The sequence below is a fragment of the Ranitomeya variabilis genome, chromosome 1 (genome assembly GCF_051348905.1).
Source record: "Ranitomeya variabilis isolate aRanVar5 chromosome 1, aRanVar5.hap1, whole genome shotgun sequence".
NCBI classification, from domain to species: Eukaryota; Metazoa; Chordata; class Amphibia; order Anura; family Dendrobatidae; genus Ranitomeya; species Ranitomeya variabilis.
The window spans coordinates 886,596,807-886,621,128 of NC_135232.1; the positions used below are offsets into that span (position 1 = coordinate 886,596,807).

At 41.2% G+C, this 24,322-nt stretch overlaps 1 protein-coding gene across 3 annotated transcripts in view; it reads left to right on the top strand.

Annotated features, from left to right (window-relative positions):
- Positions 1 to 8,543, top strand: part of GSTCD (glutathione S-transferase C-terminal domain containing) — a 211,484-nt gene extending 202,941 nt beyond the window's left edge. For all 3 annotated transcript variants that reach the window (XM_077278271.1, XM_077278251.1, XM_077278261.1), the window contains exons 11-12: positions 7,160 to 7,229; positions 7,746 to 8,543. In XM_077278271.1, coding sequence (XP_077134386.1) covers positions 7,160 to 7,229; positions 7,746 to 7,882 — 207 coding nt within the window. In that variant the 3' untranslated portion in view covers positions 7,883 to 8,543. The remainder of the gene's footprint in view (positions 1 to 7,159; positions 7,230 to 7,745) is intronic.
- The last annotated feature ends 15,779 nt before the right edge of the window (positions 8,544 to 24,322 follow it).

Genomic DNA, 24,322 nt, shown 5'->3' on the forward strand with positions numbered 1-24,322 from the left:
AGTTGTGCAGCTCATACAGAGCAGAGCAAAGCACTAATACAGTAGAAAGCATAGATTACAAACACCATATGTTGTGTATGTGCTCATAAGCAGCAGATGTATTCTTCCCCATCCCTCCCCCTTCCTGAGCTTCTCATTTCATGGGGGGGCTTGAGCGATCCAGACACCCACCGATATGCTTTCAATTTGGAGGACAAAAAAAATAGTATCACAGGTTTAGTTACTCTTTAAGCTTTTTTTCAGAATCTTTTTTTTTTTTTTATTAAATGATCACATTGTTATAATTTCATTAGACTTTCAATAAATCAATGGTTTTAGCAAATATAAGAAACCTTGTAATATATCTTATATATATACAGTATATCAGGTTACGTCTGCTTATTGAAGTCTATGGAGGTTGGAGGGAGGCCCAAAGTAAGAAAGAGGTGGATCTGATTACATCTGCCTATTGAAGTCTATGGAGAGAGGAGGAGTTGGAGGGGGAGCAAAGTGAGAAAGAGGTGGGTCTGATTACATCTGCCTATTGAAGTCTATGGAGAGAGGAGGAGTTGGAGGGGGAGCAAAGTGAGAAAGAGGTGGGTCTGATTACATCTGCCTATTGAAGTCTATGGAGAGAGGAGGAGTTGGAGGGGGAGCAAAGTGAGAAAGAGGTGGGTCTGATTACATCTGCCTATTGAAGTCTATGGAGAGAGGAGGAGTTGGAGGGGGAGCAAAGTGAGAAAGAGGTGGGTCTGATTACATCTGCTTATTGAAGTCTATGGAAAGAGGAGGAGTTGGAGGGGGATCAAAGTGAGAAAGAGGTGGGTCAGAACACATCTGCTTATTAAAGTCTATGGAAAGGGGAGCAAAGTAGGATAGAAGCATAGAGACATTAACATATGGTGCTGTGTGTTTTTTAGTTTTCACCATGCATTCACAGCTACACCGCTCAGTACTGCTATATACAGTAATGTCCCTCCATGCTGCTTTTGAACATGTGATGCATAATGATAGCAGATAAGAAAAGCCTCATGTCTGTGTGTGCTGTGTATTGGAGACATCACAGCAATTATTTTCTGCCCAGTAACTCGGAGCCAGCTGAAAATTAGAGATTGAGTCTGCAGTGGGGAAAACTGGTGCAAAATACAGAATATAAGTGATATAATGGCCATAAATAATGTAATTGTACACACTTGGCAGCATATTCTGAAAAGACACTTGAAACGGCTTGAACTTGTCTTTCACAGATTGCTTTTGCTGGCAGCCACCTATTGACCAACCTAATGAAAAATTGACAGAATCATTATTTCTTTATTTGCCCCTTAAAAATCCTGAAAGTTGCACATTATTTTATTTGTATTCCACACGGAGTATAAAAAAAACTTTTAATATTGAGGTGCTGCAACATTTGAGGGTTTTCCCTTTCTATCGATTAGATGTGAAAGCCCTCTTTAGGGCTTTTTAATATTCTTTTACAGTAGGAGTGGCATTATCTGATTAAAGGGAATCTGTTAGTAGCATCAACCCTCTTAAGCCGTATATGCGTGCATGCAGGTCACAGGAAACTGAAGAACATCATACCTTAATATGTGATTTTATTCCTGAAACATTTTTCTTAGTATGTTAATGAGCGGTTAAGATCTATGGTTGGGACATAAATCTCCCAGAGCATCTGCCTCCAGTGCTTATTTTAAATGAAAGGAGGAGTTACCAGTGTGAGACATGTAATGACTGACAGTCCGGTTTCCTGATCTACATGTCTCACACTAGGAACTTTCCTTTCATTTAAAATAAGCTCTGGAGATCTATGTCCCAACCATAGATCTTAACGGCTTATTTACACATTAAGAAAAACGTGGCTTTCTCTGGAATAAGTCATCGGATTGCCGTTAGAAAGGTATCATTTTATTCAGCTTTTATGGCCATGTAGAGTGCTTAGGGTTGATCCCACTCACTTTAATTTATCTTTAACTCATTATCTCTATATTTGTGCCCCAGATAGGTATATATGATGAATATACAAAATATTTTAATCGTTCAAGTTTGGGTGTTAGACATTTCATTAGATCCAGGCAAAGCTCACCACCATTGGCTTTGAAGACCACAACAACAATGTGCAAATATTTGAGTCCAGTATGTCAGGAGCAAAGATCCACGTTTTAACTTCAGCCAATTTTTCTTTTCTTCAATTTCCGGTCTGTGGAATAAAAGACATTTTATTTGAAAAGTTTAGACTAATCACATTCCTGTTTTATTTTTTGTTTGCTTGGCCTCAGCCGCCATTTCTGAGAATGTGAGAGGGATATGTGTTTGCACAAGCTGCAGCAAAGCAGCCCCAGTGCCAGCAGGGATGTGTGGTACTTTTAATAGCCTATTTAGGGACTTATCCTTGATAATTGGCGGAAGGCCCAATATTCAAGGCAATAGCCTGGCTGGACAAGCAGATTTAGTCCTCTTGACCATTAATTATCTGAGCTAAATCCTACTTTGATGGAGTTACACAGTTTAAAGATTTTTCTTTAGTCCTCCTCTGAAAGCCAGTACTTCAAAAGTGAAGTGTGGCAAGGAATTCACAGTGAATTTTAAATCTCTTCTTAATTGGTTTACTTAAAAAAAATAATCAATTCTAAGGAAAAAAAATACAGAAAGGAGCCCAACAGAAATAACTGGTGCAAATATCAGATCTTCTCTGTACATTGCATGGCCTTAATGTAATGTATAAACTTCAGCAGTAGTTTAAAACTCTAATATTTCTTCATTTTTTTTGCAAACGTTTGAAATAAATGACTAGACAATTCTCTTGTGCAATTCTAAAGCAAACTGGTGTTAGCGGAATGTGTGCCTTTCCTTACTTAAAGAATCCACTCTCGGTGATCAATTTGTGGTCTTGGTGTATTGTGCTTCAGAAGTTTTACTATAATGATATATACAATTTTTTTTCTTGGACAGAGTCTGTCCCATCAAAAAATCTCAGTATACTCATCTGGCATTTGCATCCAATATTCAGGTCGCGCACAGCCATGCATGTCAATGAGTCTGGAAAACATGGTACTGCACACGGATGTCATCTGTGTGTAGTCAAATTTCCACCCACTGACAGAATGGAGAAGGTGATCAGAGTATGATTAGTATAATCGGCCCGATTCTCTCGGATAAGAGATTATACTGTCTTATAACTCTAGCCTTAAACAATGTGTCATGATGACAGTTCACTATACCATTCATTGAAAAAAGGTATACATTAAACATACATTTTTTGTTTAACATATTAGCCTATGAGTGACGGATATCAAACAGATGTCATCTGTCAGAACAATGTGGTACAGCCATCCAGGAAAAAAATTACATGGGAGAGTATGGGCAACAAATACCATATTTTTCGGACTATACAGTTATATGAAAAAGTTTGGGCACCCCTATTAATCTTAAGCTTAATGTTTTATAAAAATTGTTTTTTTGCAACAGCTATTTCAGTTTCATATATCTAATAACTGTTGGACACAGTAATGTGTCTGCCTTGAAATGAGGTTTATTGTACTAACAGAAAATGTGCAATCTGCATTCAAACAAAATTTGACAGGTGCATAAGCATGGGCACCTCACCAGAAAAGTGACATTAATATTTAGTAGATCCTCCTTTTGCAAAAATAACAGCCTCTAGTCGCTTCCTGTAGCTTTTAATGAGTTTCTGGATCCTGGATGAAGGTATTTTTGACCATTCCTCTTTATAAAACAGTTCCAGTTCAGTTAAATTTGATGGTCGCCGAGCATGGACAGCCCTCTTCAAATGATCCCACAGATGTTCAATGATATTCAGGTCTGGGGACTGGGATGGCCATTCCAGAACAGTGTAATTGTTCCTCTGCATGAATGCCTGAGTAGATTTGGAGCGGTGTTTTGGATCATTGTCTTGCTGAAAGATCCATCCCCTGCATAACTTCAACTTTGTCACTGATTCATGAACATTATTGTCAAGAATCTGCTGATACTTTGAGGAATCCATGCGTCCCTCAACTTTAACAAGATTCCCGGTGCCGGCATTGGCCACACAGCCCCAAAGCATGATGGAACCTCCACCAAATTTTACTGTGGGTAGCAAGTGTTTTTCTTGTAATGCTGTGGTTTTTTTGCCGCCATGCATAACGCCTTTTTGTATGACCAAACAACTCAATCTTGGTTTCATCAGTCCACAGGACCTTCTTCCAAAAAGAAATTGGCTTCTCCAAATGTGCTTTTGAATACCTCAGCCCACTCTGTTTGTGGCGTGCTTGCAGAAACGGCTTCTTTCGCATCACTCTCCCATACAGCTTCTCCTTGTGCAAAGTGTGTTGTATAGTTGACCGATGCACAGTGACACCATCTGCAGCAAGTTGATGCTGCAGGTCTCTGGAGGTGGTCTGAGGATTGTCCTTGACTGATCTCACCATTCTTCTTCTCTGCCTTTCTGATGTTTTTCTTGGCCTGCCACTTCTGGCCTTAACAAGAACTGTACCTGTGTTCTTCCATTTCCTTACTATGTTCCTCACAGTGTAAATTGACAGGTTAAATCTCTGAGACAGCTTTTTGTATCCTTCCCCTGAACAACTATGTTGAATAATCTTTGTTTTCAGATCATTTGACAGTTGTTTTGAGGAGCCCATGATGCCACTCTTCAGAGGAGATTCAAACAGGAGAACAACTTGCAAGTGGCCACTTTAAGTAGCTTTTCTCATGATTGCATACACCTGGCTATGAAGTTCAAAGCTCAATGAGCTTACAAAACCAAAAAAAGTGCTTCAGTAAGTCAGTGAAAAGTAGGTAGGAGTATTTAAAACAAGAAAATGATAAGGGTGCCCATACTTATGCACCTGTCAAATTTTGTTTGAATGCAGATTGCACATTTTCTGTTAGTACAATAAACCTCATTTCAAGGCAGAAACATTACTGTGTCCAACAGTTATTAGATATGTGAAACTGAAATAGCTGTTGCAAAAAAACAATTTTAATAAAACATTAAGCTTAAGATTAATAGGGGTGCCAAAATTTTTTCATATAACTGTAAGAAGCAACAGACTATTAGACACACCTAGGTTTTAGAGGAGGAAATAAGAAAAAAAAAATTTGAAGCCAAAAATGTGGTAAATTCTGTACTTAATATCCCCTATCCTGGTATATATGGTCCCCTCATCCGCATGGCCCCCTCATCCCTATCCTGGTATACATGGCCCCCTCATCCCCATCCTGGTATGCATGGCCCCCTCATCCGTACCCTGGTATGCATGGCACCCTCATCCATATCCTGGTGTACATAGCCCCTTCATCCCTATCCTGGTATGAGGCCCCCTCATCCCTATCCTGGTATGAGGCCCCCACATCCCTATCCTGGCGTGCCTGGCCCCCTCAACCCCATCCTAAAATGCATGGCCCCCTCATCCCTATCCTGATATTCACAGCCCCTTCATCCCCATCCTGGTATGCATGGCCCCCTCATCCCCATCCTGGTGTGCATGGCCTCCTCATCCCCATTCTGGTATGCATGGCCCCCTCATCCCCATCCTGGTATGCATGGCCTCCTCATCCCTATCATGGTATGCAAGGCCCCCTCATCCCTCGCCTGGTATGCGTGCCCCCTCATCCCTTGTCTAGTAGGCATGACCTCATATACCTAGCCTTGTAGGCATGGCCCCCTTATCCCTATTCTGGCAGGCATGGCCCCCTTATCCCTATCCTGGTAGGCATGGCCCCCTTATCCTTAGCTTGGTAGGCATGGCCCCCTTATCCCTATCCTGGTAGGCATGGCTCCCTCATCCCTATCCTGGTAGGCATGGTCCACCTCATCCCTATCCTGGTGTGCAGGGCCCCAATCTCTGTCCTGGTATGCATGGCCCCATCTTTATCCTGATATGATTGGCCCTTATCCTGGTATGCATGGCCCCCTCGTCCCTATCCTGGTATGCAGGGACCCCATCCCCATCCTGGTATGCACGACCCCATCCAAAAAACATAAACCAATAAACCATTATACTTGCCTTCCTGCGCACCGTTGCAGCATCTTGTTCTGATGCCAGCAGCTGCTTTATGCTTGTAAGCAGCGTATGGCAGTGACGTGATGCGCTGCTTACAAGTCTAGGATAGCTGCCAGAATACTCACTGCTCCACACGCTGGGACTATGTGCGCGGAGAGCAGTGAGTATTCATTGCTCTCTAATAGCGAGCACAGTGTTAGCCGCAGCCACCGGTTTCCTGCAGCTGCTGGGCTTTCATGTGTGTCTGCTACTAAAGGAAATCAATATTCACTGCATTCCATGCCAATGGGAGTGGAGAGCAGTGAATATTCATTGACTTAAGTAGCGGGGACTTGTGAAAGCCCGACAGCTGCAGGAAGCCAGCAGCTTCAGCTAAAAGTGTGTCTGCCACTAAAGTGAAATGAATATTCACTGCCCTCCACACCCATGGGCGTGAAGTGCAGTGAATATTAATTTCTCTTTAGCAGCGGGCACTTGAGTAAGCCACCGGCTCCTGCCTCCTGTGACCCGCTGCTCCGCCGCTGCTGCTCCCCCCCACAGACAAACAGGTCCATCCGGACCGTAAGACGCACCCATTTTCCTCCACATTTTTGGAGTAAAAAAGTGTCTTATAGTCCGACAAATATGGGAACATCCAACAAACGTATACAGTTTTTACATGCTTGTCTACCGAGTTGCACAGTACTTCTCTGTTTCGAGACATGCATATCAAGTTTAGAGAAAAGTTGAGGTTGAACACGTGTAGAATAGAGATATTACTTAGGGAATGTAACTTTTTAAAAGGCCACATGAATACTCCAGGGCTGTGATATGGAAGCAGTGTGTGGGGCTTCTATGGACATCCCATATTCTATTGGGTGCCATATGCAAACACCTACTTATTAAGGGATGTTTTGGAGGAATATTGAAATAAAGAAGAGGTCTTGTGGACTTTTATGTGCCTTTTTATAAGCGGGTAATCGCTTCTTTAAGTGATTACTTAAGACGATTTGCCTGTGGATGAAATTATGTATCCTCCAAAAATACAGGAACTTTTGGTCACTTTTCTACTATTTCCAGTTGAGATCTAGTCTAAACTGATTATGTTATAATTGATTTTTTCAGTGTCTTTTATAATACAAATCTATATTTGCATTCATCCAGATCTAAGTAGATGTTCTTTTCCTTCTTTCCAGGAGCACATGGTGCTGTGTAGATTTGCGGATCAGACAGCTGTCCAGCTTCCTCTGGAGCGGAGGCTGATAGGTATGCCTGTGCTATGCCGCTTACTTGTAGTATGCATGCTCTCTGGTTCGAGAATGCAGAAAGAAAACATTCTGGATATTTAAATATCATTATATGCATCCTAAATAAAAGCTCAGCAAATGAGTGTGTGCCCACTGAGGGTTGCATTTCAGATACTAGTTAGAATGGCCAGGGATGGTCTTGCGTTATAGCTTCACATGCATGACGAGAGAGGAGACCGGGTTTATGAGACAGTGCCACCAAGACTTAGGAGGACCTTAGATGTGTCTATCTGTGACCATTTGTTGTCACTTTCAGAACTGAAAGAGAAGATAATCATTACTGGGTGAATATCTCTGTCTAATGAAGTCCACTATACAGCACCAGAAAAAGTGCCCGTAGGTCCATGATTGAGGTGGTACACTACACTCAATGGTCCACGTGTTCAGTGTTTTGCCGCTATTATAGCAGTGTGAGACTATGGTAATCTAGAAGGACGTCTATATGTTACAAATGGCTTCATATCTTCTTTTGCAGGGAAGAACTGCATGGGTTTGGTAGACCTGGATCGGGCATGGGCTTCTGAACGACATGGCTACACAACCAAGGTTTTCTCAATGGAACCAGAGAGTTGCTCACCAAAGAATAATATGATTGTTGGCTGCCCAAATTAAATTACTGTAGTATTATTTTTTTTAATTTCTACGCTGTTATGTTGGAACTAAGTTTTTATAAATATATCCTGTTTTAACTCACTGTTTTAATAAAATTATGAAAAGCTTATAAATATTTTTTATAGCTTACTGAATATAAATTGGTGTTAATGACATTCAGAATTATAAGAATTTCTTTCATCATTTTACAAACTCTTGAAAGCAATCTGTCTGCAAGTTTTTGCTATGTAATCTGAGATCACAATAATGTAGGAGCAGAGACTCTGATTCCAGGGATGTGTTACTTTCTGGGCTGTGTTTTGCTATTTCAATATAATCAGTGTTTTATCAGCAGGACATTATTATTGCTATAGGACAAGTTGCCTCCTGCTCCAGCCACACATCCAGCACTGATTAGCAGCTCTCTGTCACTATACAATGTACACAGCTGTGATTACAGGCGGGGTAATACACAGCTCATGATCTGAGCTAGAAAAATGTGACTGCATCATAACTGCTGCACCCAGTAAACTAAGTGATATATCACTGGAATCAGGGTTTATCTCCCTACATCATGCGTCAGTCAGTTAACATGCTGCTGATAGATTCCCTTTAACCATATAGTCTGTAATATGCAAATAAACTGCAGATTATGCCTAGGGCTAGTCTGCAATCTCATGGCTACTGTCACATCATTTAATTCAGTAGTATAAATCACATGTAATCTTTGAGGGTCTTGGTCTAGATTATGCATCGCTGCTTTGGTGTTTCTATGGCTTCCAAAGGTCTAGTTTAATTTCGACCATAACTAGAAAGTCCTTCCAGGAGAGTGTGCCAATGGCTACTTAGTTGACTATATGATATATTCTGCAGATATATTAGCAGCTCTTGATAAGTTTCAGGCTATGTGCACACGTTGCAGATTTTGATGCGGATCCGCAGCGTTTTTGGACGCGTGGAATTGCATCAAATTCGCAATATAGAGCACTTCTAATGTTGTTCTATGTGAAATGAGGAATTGTTGGTCACATGCTGTGGAAAAATCCACGCGGATTTGCAGCATTTTATTTTCCGCAGCATGTCAAATCCTTTTGGAGATCTGCAGCGTTTCTGCACCCATTGACTTCCATTGAGTCAGGCACATCCGCAGCAAAACTGCAGGTGTAAAAAAGATCTGTAAATTTGCTGCGGAAGTGGGTGCGAGAAACACTGCAGATCGGGAGGGGGGAAGAGTGTGAGCGGAGACTATGTGCGTGTCTGTGTGTGTCTCTGTGTGTGTCCCTGTGTGTGCGTGTCTGTGTTAGGCTACGTTAACATTTGCGTTGTTGGGCGCAGCGTCATGGACGCATACCGACGCACGCGTCATGCGCCCCTATCTTTAACATGGGGGGCGCATGGACATGCGCCGGTATGCGTTGTACTGCGTTTTACAACGCATGTGTCATATAGAAGCACAAGACAGGGCGCAGGGGACGCTACTTGTAGCGTTTTCCCTGCGCCGAAAGTCCCGATCTGTAGGATCTTATGACAACGCATGCGTCGCAAAACGCTGTGTTGTGTACATGCGTTGTTGGTTGCGTCGTGTCGCCGACGCTGCGCCCAACAACGCAAATGTGAACGTAGCCTAAGCAGCCATTTCCTGATGGGACTACTGCTCCCATCCAGCTATTAATGCTCACAGTGACAGCATTGCCGATGATGGGAAAGTAGTCCCATCAGACAATGCATGTGTTCAGTAGTAACAAAAAAACATACAGAACATACAGCAGACATACAGGACATACATTACAGACAGTACATACAACATGTAACATACAGTACGTACTCAACAATCACCTAGTCCCCAAAGCCATCGATCACCTGTAATAAAAAAATGACATAATAAACCAACCTATACTTACCTGTCTGCTGTAGTCCAGTTAATAACTAGTGTCCCGCGACAATCTACCATGTAGAACAGTGACATCAGGCGATGTCACTGCTCTACAGGGCCTTCGCGATGAACTGACAGGCGGAGGTAATCCTCCGCGATGTATCCCTCCGCCGCTGCCGGGAGAGGGGTCACCTGAGTTCATTTTCACCAGCAGCATTGTGTGAGAAAATTCCCACGCAGCATTGCCGTAAAGTGAGCCTAAACTCAGGTAACCCCTGCAGCGATGCACTGCAGGAGCCATTATCTCCTGTCAGTGCATCGCTGGAGGCCTATAGAGCATCACCCGATGTCACTGTTCTATAAGAGATATCGTCATGGGACACTCGTTATTAATTCGACTGGGTCAGAACAGGGATTATACTGTTGGTTTATTTATTTATTTTTTTGCAGGTGATCGATGGCTTCAGGGAATTAGGCGTGGTTGTAAGTATGGTGAAATTAAGACTATTAAAATACTTTTTTCTGGCTGTGTCTTTAACTCTTTCACTACTATAGAATTAGTAATGGATAGGTGTCTTATTGATGCCTCTCCATTACTAACCGGGCTTAATGTCACCTTACAATCAAAGCTGACATTAACCCCTTAGTACCCCCATATGCCACTGCTACAGGGCAGTGGGAAGAGAGAGGCAAAGTGCCGGAATTGGCGTATCTTACAGATGCGCCATTTATTGGGCGGCTGGGAGCTGGTGTTTGTAGCCGGGGAGGGGCCAATATCCATGGCCCCTCTCTAGGCTATGAATATCAGCCCGCAGCTGTCTCTGCATGGCCTTTCTGGCTATTAGTTACAGTGGGGCAAAAAAGTATTTAGTCAGTCAGCAATAGTGCAAGTTCCACCACTTAAAAAGATGAGAGGCGTCTGTAATTTACATCATAGTTAGACCTCAACTATGGGAGACAAACTGAGAAAAAAAAATTCAGAAAATCACATTGTCTGTTTTTTTATCATTTTATTTGCATATTATGGTGGAAAATAAGTATTTGGTCAGAAACAAACAATCAAGATTTCTGGCTCTCACAGACCTGTAACTTCTTCTTTAAGAGTCTCCTCTTTCCTCCACTCATTACCTGTAGTAATGGCACCTGTTTAAACTTGTTATCAGTATAAAAAGACACCTGTGCACACCCTCAAACAGTCTGACTCCAAACTCCACTATGGTGAAGACCAAAGAGCTGTCAAAGGACACCAGAAACAAAATTGTAGCCCTGCACCAGGCTGGGAAGACTGAATCTGCAATAGCCAACCAGCTTGGAGTGAAGAAATCAACAGTGGGAGCAATAATTAGAAAATGGAAGACATTCAAGACCACTGATAATCTCCCTCGATCTGGGGCTCCACGCAAAATCCCACCCCGTGGGGTCAGAATGATCACAAGAACGGTGAGCAAAAATCCCAGAACCACGCGGGGGGACCTAGTGAATGAACTGCAGAGAGCTGGGACCAATGTAACAAGGCCTACCATAAGTAACACACTATGCCACCATGGACTCAGATCCTGCAGTGCCAGACGTGTCCCACTGCTTAAGCCAGTACATGTCCGGGCCCATCTGAAGTTTGCTAGAGAGCATTTGGATGATCCAGAGGAGTTTTGGGAGAATGTCCTATGGTCTGATGAAACCAAACTGGAACTGTTTGGTAGAAACACAACTTGTCGTGTTTGGAGGAAAAAGAATACTGAGTTGCATCCATCAAACACCATACCTACTGTAAAGCATGGTGATGGAAACATCATGCTTTGGGGCTGTTTCTCTGCAAAGGGGCCAGGACGACTGATCCGGGTACATGAAAAAATGAATGGGGCCATGTATCGTGAGATTTTGAGTGCAAACCTCCTTCCATCAGCAAGGGCATTGAAGATGAAACGTGGCTGGGTATTTCAACATGACAATGATCCAAAGCACACCGCCAGGGCAACGAAGGAGTGGCTTCGTAAGAAGCATTTCAAGGTCCTGGAGTGGCCTAGCCAGTCTCCAGATCTCAACCCTATAGAAAACCTTTGGAGGGAGTTGAAAGTCCGTGTTGCCAAGCGAAAAGCCAAAAACATCACTGCTCTAGAGGAGACCTGCATGGAGGAATGGGCCAACATACCAACAACAGTGTGTGGCAACCTTGTGAAGACTTACAGAAAACGTTTGACCTCTGTCACTGCCAACAAAGGATATATTACAAAGTATTGAGTTGAAATTTTGTTTCTGACCAAATACTTATTTTCCACCATAATATGCAAATAAAATGATAAAAAAACAGACAATGTGATTTTCTGGATTTTTTTTTCTCAGTTTGTCTCCCATAGTTGAGGTCTACCTATGATGTAAATTACAGACGCCTCTCATCTTTTTAAGTGGTGGAACTTGCACTATTGCTGACTGACTAAATACTTGTTTGCCCCACTGTATATGGGGGACCCACGTAATTTCTTTTGGGGGGTCCCCCTATTTTTAATAGCCAGTAAAGGCTAAATATACAGCTGCGGGCTGAGATTCATAGCCTGGGAAGATTCATGGGTATTAACCCCTTCCCAGGCTATAAACATCGGCCCCCAACCGTTGGCTTTCCCTCTCTGGCTCAGAATATTGCACGGGAGCCCACGCCATTTTTATTTTTTTTTTCAATTTTAAAAAAAATTAAACATATTACATTTAAGGCCAGTGTCACATTTTACCCGGCACTGCCACTGGCTCTCGGGACCGGAGTATGTGGCTGCATGTATTTCTATGTAGCTGAACGCATCGATCCCAGTGCCGGCTGCAGTGTCAAGTACTGAGGTGCGAGACTCATGTGAGTTTCTTGCAAGTGTGACCCCGGCCTAACGCAGATTTTGTGTGTCTGTGTGTCTTTATTTAACTCTTTATGTACCATTTTATTATTTTTATTTCTAAACATCGGTCTTGGTATTATCTATCTATAGATATATCTATCTAATATATATCTATCTATAGATCTATCTATGGATAGATAGGTTGACCTACCTATCATCTATCTATCTATAGATCTATCTATCATCTATCTATAGATAGGTTGACCTACCTATCATCTATCTATCTATAGATAGATGATAGATAGATCTATAGATAGATAGATCAATAGATCTATCTATTATCTATCATCTATCTAGCTTTGTGTGTAAACATTATTCTTCAATGGAGTATGTAAATGAAGAGGTTGGACAAGAAATGACATCACAATTCTATTTTTTAACAAAAAAACAAAAAAAAGATCTTTATTTAGCCTACAAAAACGCATACAAATCCGCATGAAAATCCGCATAAAAAACGCACAGATTTTTACCTGTGTTTTCTGCCAAGAGTTGCAGATTCTGTGCAGAAAATTCTGCAGACAAATCTGCAACGTGTGCACATAGCCTCATAGTTCTGGAGCTCAGCTAAACTCACAATATGGCTTCTTACAATGCAGCACTTCCCAAGGTGTGATCTTGTTGTATATTTTACCTTATGTGAACCCAAGATAGATCTCTTTTTGCACAGTCCTATAGCTTGCTAATTAAGATATATCCCTAGAACATCATTAATAATCTCTGGCTATTAGTAATATTGTGAAGTAAGATCATTTGGCCTCCTCTCGCCTCTGCCTTAGGACAGTATCCACACCCACAATCTGTATTCCGTTACATAGCCTAAAGCTAGATATTATGCACAGTCTGTCAGCTTGCCAAATCTCCTGCATATAAATCAAGAGTTATTATGCTATGCATATGCGAATATTGTACAAATCCATTGCTCCAGGCACTCTGGGTTTATTATTAATACTTGAAGTTAATAATTAGATTCTGCATCTTCATAAGTAAGAATTAGTCTGTTTGAGAACGAGTTAAAAAAAAAATGTATTTTCGTAATACATACTAAAGTTTTCACCCTCACTCCCATAACTTTGGGTCCACTGCACACAGATAATGGAGCTTCTGTTACACCTATTTCTAAGACCTCCGTGGCTGCACTCGTCCTCAGAAGTGGCGAACGTGCCTCAGTGTGCAGGTTCTTTCTGATCCTTAAGAACCCCATACATAAAATGATATGGTCAGACAGTCATTGGCATTAAAAATAGCATTTCAGACTGCAATGGCCAGTCCTCATCATTGAGTGAAAAAAATCCAACACGGCCAGGCGAGTTTTTGAATGATAACAAACGTTCATCATTCAAACAATTGTTTGTTTACGAAAATAATCCACTTTGTTCTTCTGTATGGAGCAATTACTACCTAAGCATCCCATGAAAAAGTATACCAAAGATAATGAACAGCATCTCGGGCTTTGTCGTGTAAGTATTATATATATTATAAATCATATTATATAGTATTCATTATGAAATTACATATCACTTTGTGATATCAGTATTTATTATGTAATCAGGGTTTAACACATGAACAGCAAAAGCAACGTTTCAGATAATTATATCCTTAGTCAAGCTAGGTAAAGGCTAGGAGGACATGGACATGTTAGTGAGCTGCAAAAGAGTGAAAGTAAATAGATGAATGAAATACATATAACCTTTAACTACAGTAATAATAATCAACCAGGCAGTCCATGTTCTACTCTGCACTGACGCTCTAAATTGTCAGTGCAGCTTGCAGAAGATCCTGCAGCTGTGGGGGTGGGAAGCCAGCTGTCAGACACAGCCAGACTCCCCACAGAGAATAAAACCATGGTTTATCCTGTTCAGTCAGGGAAAATTCTACTTATTTTGACTCACTGTCCAGGGAATGAAACAAAACCACTATAACGGTAATAATAATAGTAATGTGTCCAAAAGTACATGCTCCATCTCCAAAACCCAGACAACTAATGAGATGGGATATTTGAAGGGTGGTGCATGGCAGATAATTTGATCATATTTGCCAATGCTTTTTACTTTACAAATCGCAGGAAATGAGCCATGTTTACGATTATGGAAATACCCCATAGCCATTTGCCGTCATAGGCTAACAAATCAATCTAAAGGTTTATTCAGGCATCCGTGCAAATCGGTTTAAGATTGAACCACAATGCACAGACTAGCCATGACTCTCCCGACACAAGTTGGACAACCTCATAGAAATACATGAAGCTGTCCCGCTTGGGTCAGGAGAGCCGCTGCCAGTCCATGCATTGTGGTCTGATCTCAGACCAATGCGGACAGACTTCTGAATGAGCCTTTAGGCTGGATTCACACATCCATGTGAAATGTCTGTCTGCTGTGTTTGTTTTTTTATCGGACTGCACATGGACTGATTGAATATAATTTTCAAATAATGACATCTGTTCAAATGATGAATTCGAGACTAAGATTTATAAAACTCAGCACATGTTATCTGATCCGATTTTGAGGCTCAGAATAGGGAATAGGACACACTCATTGGTTCGGTATACAATCCCATCAGACAGCACACCGACACTTAACACGAATGTATGCATGCAGCCAAAAAGCTGGCTTCAGAAGAGCAAATAACAGCTGAAATCCCAGCCTGACCCAAACTGAAACCATCACAGATCTAAATGAAACATGGTGGAGTATTGACTAAAAATACTGGTAATGTTCTCGTGAAACAGAAGAGGCGCAAAAGCGTTTCTAATTCCGGAGAAGTATTAAGTATATAAAAATGAGAAATCTTGTGTGTAAATAGCTGAAAACCAGAGCTCCTTCTACAAATGGAAAATGTATTGGTAAGGAAGTGATAGGAAATATGTTGGTGCCTTGATGTCTGTCCCACCTTTTCTGAAATGTCTCTTCATCTTTTATCTTCATGTCCTATAGGATCATTTTGAGTTTGTACCTACAATGGAGCATGGAAAGGACGCCTTTATGTCATAGTGAAAATATGTTTTATTAAGGGAAACGCCAAATGGTTCGCTGAAGATGATACTTTTTATAGCTTCGCGGTGTTTTAGCTGAAAGCTTTCCAGACAATTTAGGCCTTTCCTCAGGCCTTGTCATATTTTGCATTCCTCTGATAGGCACAGACTGTATTTCTTTCTGAAGTATTTATTGCTTTGCCTGACAAGAATTTTACAAGAATATTTGTCTCTACGGATATTGTTCAGCATGTAGTCATTCTGTATCCAGTCACCTGTCCTACAAGAGTTCAACATTCTCACTTTAATAATCCAAGACTATCGCTGCCAGGAGTCATTTTTGCAGACAGCTGATTCTGCTGACAAATGATGTTAGGGGAAGGTCACGGCTTCTTATGAACCAGTTAACTCATTTTGTTTTACTCTTGTCCTTACAAGATTTAAGATTCACATCAGCCTCAGTCCGCCTGCTTGTGTTCTAGCAGATTTGACCCATTTAATGATTAATTAAAACTGACACATATGCCCAGGCTAATTATACAGACCCCAAGATTTTCAGCTCATTCTCCATAGGTTTTTCTCCAAAAATAATATATCTGTGAAAGTCATTGGGCAGTCATATGACCGCAGGTATCCAATTTGCATACTTCCAGCCACAATTCAACTAGACTTCTTGAGCCTTGCTCAATACACTTGCATTGAGCGAGGCCGCACCCATCTAGTTGGCGCATGACGGCATGTGTGCAAGTCACATACTTTCAGTCAAGCGGATGCTGCTCCCAGTGCCAGCATCGGAGAATCCACACAGTGTGCATGATGTGAGGATTTACAAGTCTGCAGTAACACAGAGTGACTGTACACTTATTGTCTAAGACTGGAGAACCCTTTTAAGACCCAAATGTTTTGTGAGTGTAAAACTGAACCTTCAATCCATTGATTGTACTGAATAAAGGGAATTTAAAACTTTATTTTTAATTATACTTTCTGGAAACATAGGGCACGATTCATCAAAGCTTTTACGCCAGAATTCTGGCATAAAAAGCTTTGAAAAGTTTCAAAATTTTGGCACAACCTGAGGTTGCACCAAAATTTTGTAACTTTTGGCCTTATTACACCATTTTTGTCCAGCTCTTACAAAGTTGGTGGAGCTGGGGCGGGATGGGGGCATGGCAACCCCTGCTAGTCAAATTCATGATGAGCTGCAGCATTCGCTACGCCACACCTCACACTAGTCCCCAACTAGAGTAAGATTTGTGGTGAGGCACACGACACTTTTCAGATGCTACTGATTCATTAAAGAGCGGTTCACCTCTTAATGAATCAGGAACGTCTGACTCCAGCATGTCTCCTCATCAATATCGGCATGAAAAACTAGAAGTGATGCATCATGACAATAATTGTTCACATCTGGGGACTGAAAACCTAGCCTATTCATGTCATGGCCATTGTTCACATGGACCCAAGTCTGTGTGGTAAACATTAATAGCAGGCAGCTCCTGTAGCCATTCACTATGCGGGCGAGCACACAGAGCTGCACACGGAGCCCTTCTCATCTGCAGGTTGTGTTTGTCTGATTTTAAGCTTATGCCAATTGCAGATCCTTAGGGACCCGCGCAAGGGATTCTATTGTGGATCGTCTCTGAATTCCTGTATCATGCAGCGTTCCTTTTAGGCCTGTAGCAAACACAAGGCAGAACACTCCTAACTCTTCATGGTATGCGCGCATGGGGCAGTTACGTAGCGGGTTGTCTGGACCAGCTTATTACAGTCCCAGCATTGTAGCTGAGGTTTTACTAAATCTAAAGCACATAATGGCTTCCACTTGTCAAGGCTGGTGTTTTCACACTGGCATTAATGAGAGGCATGTGGGAGTCCGAGGCGCCTGACTCATTATGAGGCACACTCATCAAGTGTTTTACACCAGATTGTGGTTGAAAACATTTTGATAAATGCGTATCATAGTGTAAAAAAAGTTGCAAGATTTCATGTGGGTTTCATCGCTACAGATTTTTCGCTGTTGAAATTCCGCAGCAAATTAGTCTGGGATGGATTTACCATTTAAACTAATATCATAGGTAAATAGATAATAGACCCAAAGTGTGCTCTGTTGGCTGACTGAAACTTCCAGGCTCATTTTAAAGATCATCTGTCTTTTCAGACCATTCATTTTTAATTTAAAAAAATGTCAAATAAAATGTTTATTTCTTATTGTCACTAGAAGCACTGAAATAATAACTCCTCGACTAGCAAAATGTAGTGGAGGGGGACAGGGGTTTTCAAAATCCATACAACCACGGTTTATAACTTGCCGGTTTAGATATACTACAAACTATGTGAACCACTTACATGGACCAGATTTAATGGGGACAAGGCAATTTGAAAAAGAGCTGTAATATGCACTCACTAAGTTCTGTGCTATAATGCCATTCTTAGGGTTCCCTGAAAAATCAAGGTGAGGATGTTCACATGATATGTGACCAACTTGTGATTTACAGTTGACCTAGTGCAAAACTGCAAACATGCTGAAGATCTGTGGTTTGTAGCAGTCTGTCATTATTGGCAATAGATAGATCGAGTCTGCTCTCATCTCACTGATTCTGCCTTACTCCCCCCACCAGCCCAGAACAGCAGCAGTGTGATCCAGAGGAGCCATCACTGCTCTCAGTACTCACAAAAGTATCACTGTGTTCTGTGGAGTTACACGGGACTGCAGGTCACGTCTAAAACATTATCATCTCAGTGGGAGCCCACCAGAAGCAGGGTGCTGCTGGCAGATATAGTTGGTCCTGGAAGCCCAGAAGGCACAGCAGAAAAGTGAGATTCTGTCACTTGTAGCACCTTGTGTTCTTGCTGGGAATGTATATGTTTTTGCAGTGGTGTAGCTGGAGTCCGATGGGCCCCAGTGCAAAATTTGGACCTGCCCCCCACACACACACACACACGTTGGTCAGATGTATGGGCCCCTGTAGCGTTCTAAATTCTATAAAGACTAATGAATTGCTCCCCCTTCATTATGTAGTAATGTCCCCCATCCTGGAATATATGCCCAGCATCCCGGTATATGTGTCCCAATGCTGGTATATACTGTATAGTCCCTTTCCTAGTATGTATGGTACACATGGTCTCCATACTGGTATATAAGTCTCTATCCTGGTTTACATGGTCCCCAATCCTAGTGTGTGTCCCCGTTCTGCCTCTAATGCATAATTAAAAACAAAAACATTCTACTCACCTTTTCTCTGCTCCTACGTCGCTCAGTGTCTTTTGTAGCCACCATACAGCCTGGCAGCTGACATCAGAGTGTGGAAAACTGTCATGTTCCGCTCCCTGTAGCTGCACCTCCGACATCAGCTCCCAGCCATTGCGCCGGTGGCATGTATCGCAGTGCAGGGACCCGATAGGTCTCTGCAACACGATGCATGTCATACTTAAGGAGAATAGCTAATTTGCAGTGAAATGGCTAATTTTCAGATATGCAATGTATGTTAACTAAACCGGAGTTATTGTTGTTATTAGGCCTCTTTAACCCCTTAGTGACAGAGCCAATTTGGTACTTAATGACCGAGCCAATTTTTACAATTCTGACCACTGTCACTTTATGAGGTTATAACTCTGGACCGCTTTAACAGATCCTGCTGATTCTGAGACTGTTTTTTCGTGACATATTGTACTTCATGTTAGTGGTAACCTTTCTTCGATATTACTTGCGATTATTTATGAAAAAAATGGAAATATGGCAAAAAAATTTAAAATTTTGCAATTTTCAAACTTTGTATTTTTATGCCCTTAAATCAGAGAGATATGTCACAAAAAATAGTTAATAAATAACATTTCCCACATGTCTACTTTACATCAGCACAATTTTGGAAACAATTTTTTTTTGTTAGGGAGTTATAAGGGTTAAAAGTTGACCAGCAATTTCTCATTTTTACAACACCATTTTTTTTTAGGGACCACATCACATTTGAGGTCATTTTGAGGGGTCTATATGATAGAAAATAACCAAGTGTGACACCATTCTAAAAACTGCACCCCTCAAGGTGCTCAAAACTACATTCAAGAAGTTTATTAACCCTTTACGTGCTTCACAGGAACTGAAACAATGTGGAAGGAAAAAATGAACATTTAACTTTTTTTGCAGACATTTTACTTCAGAACCATTTTTTTTTTATTTTCACAAGTGTAAAAACAGAAATGTAACCATAAATTTTGTTGTGCAATTTCTCCTGAATGTGCCGATACCCCATATGTGGGGGTAAACCACTGTTTGGGCGCATCGCAGAGCTTGGAAGAGAAGGAGCGCCGTTTGACTTTTTCAATGCAGAATTGGCTGGAATTGAGATCGGATGTCATGTCACGTTTAGAGAGCCCCCGATGTGCCTAAACAGTGGAAACGCTCCACAAGTGACAGCATTTTGGAAACTAGACCCCTTAAGAAACTTATCTAGATGTGTGGTGAGCACTTTAAACCCCCAGGTGCTTCACAGAAGTTTATAACGTAGAGCCGTGAAAATAAAAAATCACATTTTTTCTACAAAAATGATATTCTGGCCCCCAAATTTTTATTTTCACAAGGGTAAAAGGAGAAATTAGACCACAAAATGTATTTATGCTGAGTAGGCTGATACCCCATATGTGGGGGTAAACCACTGTTTGGGTGCATGGCAGAGCTCAGAAGGGAAGGAGTGCCGTTTTGGAATGCAGACTTTGATAGAATGGTCTGCGGGCGGTATGTTGCGTTTGCAGAGCCCCTAATGTACCTAAACAGTAGAAACCCCCCACAAGTGACCCCATTTTGGAAACTAGACCCCCAAAGGTACTTATCTAGATGTGTGGTGAGAACTTTGAATGCCCAAGTGCTTCACAGAAGTTTATAATGCAGAGTCGTGAAAATTAAAAAAAAAAAAATTTTTCCACAAAAAAATATTTTTTAGCCCCCAAGTTTTTATTTTCACAAGGGTAACAAGAGAAATTGGACCCCAAAAGTTGTTGTTCAATTTGTCCTGAGTATGCTGGTACTCCACGTTTGGGGTGGGACCACTGTTTGGTCGCACAGCAGAGCTCGGAAGTGAAGGAGCGCCGTTTTGGAATGCAGACTTTGATAGAATGGTCTGCGGGCGTTATGTTACGTTTGCAGACCCCTAATGTACCTAAACAGTAGAAACCCCCCACAAGTGACCCCATTTTGGAAACTAGACCCCCAAAGGTACTTATCTAGATGTGTGGTGAGAACTTTGAATGCCCAAGTGCTTCACAGAAGTTTATAATGCAGAGTCGTGAAAATAAAAAAATATTTTTTTTTCCACAAAAAAGATTTTTTAGCACCCAGGTTTTTATTTTCACAAGGGTAACAGGAGAAATCGGACCCCAAAAGTTGTTGTCCAATTTATCCCGAGTACGCTAATGCCCCATATGTGGGGGTAAACCACTGTTTGGGCGCACGGCAGAGCTCAGAAGGGAGGGAGCACCATTTGACTTTTTGAGCGCAAAATTGGCTTTCGTGTTTGGACACCCCCTGATGTACATCTGGAAAGTCTCATAATCACTGATACGATCAGTGTGAACAGTCCTAAGAAATTAGTACAACAGTAGTTAAAAATAGTTCTCCACTTTTAGAAAAGTGGACCCTAAATGTTTCCTGTAATGTAAAGTAACAGAGAGAGTACTCGCCCTCTCCTGCTCCAGATTCTGTTCTGGTCTCTGTGTTTTACAGTATTGGTAATACCTTGTCAATAGCTTATATTACCATTGCAGCCAATCACTCAGTGTCAGTGTCAATGTAGATAGTGCAAGATGCTGAGCGCAGTGATTGGATGCAGCTGTAATGTGAGCTGACAATGCGACAGCGAGGAACCTTGGACACTCACTGCCAGTTAAATTTCTCCTTTAGCTTTGTATCTCTGTCTAGTGCTAACTCCTCTTCTGTTACTTGTTGAATTCCTGATGTCTAACCACCTGCTGATTTCATACCTTTTCTGCCCTGTGGCCTGTTTCCTGATGATTCCTTCTCTGCTGATTTTGCACTTTTGCTGCCCTCCTGGTTCTGACCTGGGTGCTTGGACTTCTGTCGCCTCTGATTCTCTGCTCTGGCCAGCAGCCCTGCCATGGAAGCAGTCTAGTGGACCCTATTGTAAGAACCGATCTCTATACAGAAGTAAATTCCTCCGAAGGCCGGGTTTCCTCTGGAATCTGCCAGACAGTGGCTAGCGCCAAGTCTGTCCGAGGTAGCCTTTTTGAGCCTACGGCCTCTGACACACATTACAAATACACTCATTTGTATCTGTGCCCTGTTCCTTGTAAGTGGTCTTGGTATCTTCAAACCTACCAATACCCAGATTGTAACCCTATCCTAGCTTGAGACCTCTCTGTGAGATACATCCATATATTGCTGTATTTAGCAGAGATTGTTTCCACCTTGTATCTGGGCTTTTCATGCTTATTTCATTGTACATTTTGGTATGACTAAACATTGCAGTTTCAGTTAATCAAAGTGGTTTTATTCCACAGAGTTTGATATATTTTGTATACCCAGCTTTATTTTTTATTCCTGATTCAGATTGTTATGGTTTAAATATAGGAAAAATGTTTAGCAACTTAGCTTATACTTTGTTTTACAACCAGAATTCTCTGGACCCAAAAATGCTTCTGAACTGGTGTCCATTGCTGATGAGGAATGATCTAAGATTCATCAATAACACTGACAGAAGTTGATGTTTGGATATGCATCATGTTTGCAGCAAGACATAGCTGCCAAAGGGGCTCTACTAAGTAACAAAGATTCTTGTCATGAAGGGGTTGAATAATTCCAAGACTGCAGTTGTCAATAAAAGTGACATTTGCAGTGAATTTGGAGAAACCACCTACTGTATTAGTTGTGTTCAGCTATTTATGTTGTTTTTTATTGGTTTATTGCAAACAGTTTGTAAATGTTACTCATAAACCCAATTTGTAATGGGGCTGAGTAATTCAATTTGCAACTGTAAACTTAAGTGTTCTTCATACCGCTTCTTCCTAATTTGCTCACATGAGTTTGTTACGGAGACAGTGGAGTTGCAGCCTGGTCACTGTCTCAATAAGCCTACTATGGCATGTAGACTGTATTTCAACGATGAACTTATAATATAAACATCTAATTGTGATTATGAATATATTGCTATTAACTGCAAGGATGTCTTATAGGTTAAAAAAAAAAAAAAGCATACCTGCCACCGAAGTTCATTCCACCATCTAATGCTTCACCTTTGAAGGTCTTTGTCAAAACTGAAATGATGTCCTCCAGACCACCAAGTCACTCATCCCTTCAGTGTGATGAGACCGCTGAAGCTGGGAGCAGATTCTGGTGATACGGATGCCTTCTTTTTTCCCTTCACTAGGGTGGCTTCTGGTAACTTTAAAAATATAGCAAGAGTTCCCAGATGTATTATAACTATAGGTTCTTCGTGTGAGTCTGATGCATCAGAAAATGATTTTGCTTAGAGTAAAGTAATTTGTTTTTAATTGTGAATTTGTCCAGCATGTATGACCATGCCCAATTAGATATAGATTGGAATTATAAAAAAAATATATATACAGTATATTAAGATAGTGGATACCATATTGTCCAGTCAAGTGGCTGAGGAGGACTCAAATTAAATCCAAGAGCCCCATCAAATGTGACATTTTTACAGAATGTATTCGCTCTTGGACTGTCACATTAAATAGGTTGTCAATACATAGGCAATACCTTCATAAATTGTATTTCCCATCTGAATTGAGATAATACTCGGGAATAATGATGGACCATTTAGTATGGTTGTTTTACTCATAGCACCCAGTATGGGAAATATAACATTCCGAATATAAAATTATAAGTCTGACATTCACATGATTAACTCTGCACAAAGAGCCATAAATTCTGTCAGGTCGTATTACAGGTCAGGAGGCTAACAGAGCCAAGGGGGGTATTGCTGGGAATACAGAGGGTGTAATTCCTTCAAAGGATGGGCTGATGGTTCTATATAGCCAAGCAAGGCAACCCCCCATTTACTAAAGGAGGGAATGAATGAAGAAAACAAGCTATATGGAATGTACATGCCTCTTTATTATCCCATGGTCATGTTACAGATGTGTGATTTGTCTATTAAAATATAGGATATCCTGGAAACTTGAGCCCAAGACTAGGCATGTAAAAAGATGGAAGGGTGTTCACATGTTGGGGTCAACCAAGTTGACTGTGATCCATAAGCCTTCCCTACCCTCAAGGAAACAGAACAACTATAGGTGAACATGTTTAGGTATTTTTGTTATTTCCCCTTTCTTATTTTATCCTGTTGCCATATTGGTGTGTTTCCTTATAAGAAAATGAATAATAAAAGAAAAAAAAATATTATACTTTTTATATTAAAACTTTAATAAGTTTGGTCCTTGTATGCTCTAAAGAAGCCATAGCCTTTCGGCGAGTGTGTGGCCTTTCAACTGTTGGACAGCAGTGTATATTTTGGGGTCTTGTCACCCAGTTTGATTAGTGGTGGCAGCGTATTGTGTAGTTGGGGTGTGTTGACTTTGTTGGGATGTGACTTTTGCTCTCTTTTCACCATATAATTGAGTTTAAGTGCATAATTAAATGAGAGTAGATAGATTAACCCTTGTAGTCGCACACCACATCATATGCTGAAAAGTGTGTATGTAACCCACCCCTTTACGGAGAACAAAGAATGCAAAAACTTGGTTAACCAATAACTATAAGCATGTAAGTATCTAGT